The sequence below is a fragment of the Symphodus melops genome, assembly GCF_947650265.1.
Source record: "Symphodus melops genome assembly, chromosome: 1".
In the NCBI taxonomy this organism is placed as follows: domain Eukaryota; kingdom Metazoa; phylum Chordata; class Actinopteri; order Labriformes; family Labridae; genus Symphodus; species Symphodus melops.
In genome coordinates, this window is record NC_136691.1 from 28,644,915 (window position 1) to 28,646,964 (window position 2,050).

At 42.4% G+C, this 2,050-nt stretch overlaps 1 protein-coding gene across 1 annotated transcript; it reads right to left on the minus strand.

Moving 5' to 3' along the window:
• Positions 1-618: 618 nt before the first annotated feature.
• tcima (transcriptional and immune response regulator a) lies at positions 619-1,538 on the minus strand. The gene has a single exon (XM_079367101.1). It carries the CDS (start codon positions 1,423-1,425, stop codon positions 1,126-1,128), a length of 300 nt encoding a protein of 99 aa, XP_079223227.1. The 5' UTR covers positions 1,426-1,538; the 3' UTR covers positions 619-1,125.
• Between the last annotated feature and the right edge of the window lie 512 nt (positions 1,539-2,050).

The window sequence follows — 2,050 nt, forward strand, 5'->3', positions numbered from 1 at the left end:
GCTTTTGTTAAAATCAAAATAATTAAAAAACAGAATCAGTGGCTGAGAAACAGACAAGCCTTTTATACTTCGTAGAGAAACTGTTATCTGGAGAAAGAGATCATAACAGACTCACAAACAAGCTGTAAGGAGAAAGCACTTCATCCCCCACACCCTCCCCACCCAAACTGAGCCAAACTGGTTTATGCTGGTCTGATGCAGCATATACAGCTTTCTGAGGGAAAACCCTGTGAAGCTTAACCACATCCTCTTATGAGCAATTCTATTCCCTCCAAGCTCCTTTGTATCAGAATGGACAATTTACACACAATCATTATTTTTTGTCATTATGAAATAAAATAAAACCTTACCATTAACCCAGTCCTCTTGACTGATTTTCACAGTCATAGTGGTGTAATAATGGCTTGTCAGTTTGTTGTAAAAGAAATTAATCGATAGAATATTGTTTTTTTAATAGCCCTCATCCTTTAGATCAAAGGTCAGCACTGTTATGTCACTGTTTAGAGAAGACTTGGACATCAACACATCATAAAGAACCAGATATAAGACAATCTGCCACGAGCTTAATTTAACACCACAAACTGATGGGATGACAAATAAAAGCAGCGAGAAACATGGTTAAACTTTTGTATAAAAAACATAATTTATTACAATTGACAAAAAAAAACATCTCTTGCAAAATCATTATTTTACCTTTTTTTTTTTTACAACAATTTAGTGGCCACTAAAAGGTAGTATTTAAATAAAGTCAAACTGAGACAAGGCATGTGTGCCGGACAGGCATCCATGTAAAATACATCATCGGCACTATAAGTCACATTTCGGCGCTGCATGCACCACGATCCATACAGCAGCACCTGTAAAAGGTAGGGCTTCACAGTCACAGCATGTGTATTTATTCATGGCTCAAGGAAGGGGTTTGTTGCCCGTATTAGCTCCAGACCGGACTCTCTGCGGTCTCGTCGGTCTCTGACACGAGATCCGCCGCGTTGCCATCCTTGCAGCCGGCTGCATGTTCTCCTCTGCACCCGAGGCTTCCCTCCAGGCAACAGATAAAGTGCACCTCTGTGGTCTTTTCACATTTGTGTCTTGAGAGACAAAGGCAGGAAAGTAGCTGAGATACACTCAGCGCATTTTAAGAAGATGCCGCACCATCCCCGCGATCTGGAGGAACTTATCCTTTTTCCTCTGTTTCAGAGCCATCAGCGCCCGGGCCGTCTCCTCTGGGTCAGGGTACGAGAAAATGCTCCTCACTCTCTCCTCTGCCTTCATGTCGCCCGTTTTCTGGAAGAGTCTCATCAGCGCGTCCTGGTTCACATTGTCGAAGATGTTGGCCACCGCTTTCTTGCGGTGCGCTGTGGCGAACTTGTTGCCGTGGACGGAGGGGCTGACGCGCCGGCAATCAGAGGACGCAAAGGTCGACATCTTTTTCTTTCTTCGATTCTCCACAACAATGTCTACTTCCAATGGCACAAGCGCGGCCTTGCAACACGGACAGTTGAGTTGACAAGGGGCCGCTGTTTCATCAGAGCGCTCCCGGGTGCCTGAGCTTGACGCAGGAGTCCGCGCACACACTGTATTTATAGTCCAAGTAGGGTCTGCTCAACCGGGACGCACTTCTGACGCATACAAGCAGAAGCTCCGCCCCTTACGTTCGAGAGTCTCGTGCAGCAGCTCTCCAACACATGGCTTGACAACTTGAGACACAGAATTCATTCCAATAATAAGGGTTTCAGAAGAGCTACTATAATGTCCAGCTAATGTCCAATAACTGGAAAAAGAAAACATCACCTAATAAATTATTTGTCATTGTCTGAGATACAATTTCATATGCAATGAAAAGGTAAGTTGTAAATTGTTATAGTTTTTTTTTTATTATTATTTAGGTATTTTGAAAATGATCAAAACTTGATCGAAAAAACTCAAAAACAAAACACTGAGTGATTTACAATAAAAAAAAATATTTCTGCACAATATAAAATGTGAAAGTCTGTTTTGTTCCACTTCCACTTGACAAACAGACTTTTACCTGCTTATGTGTCAGCGACAA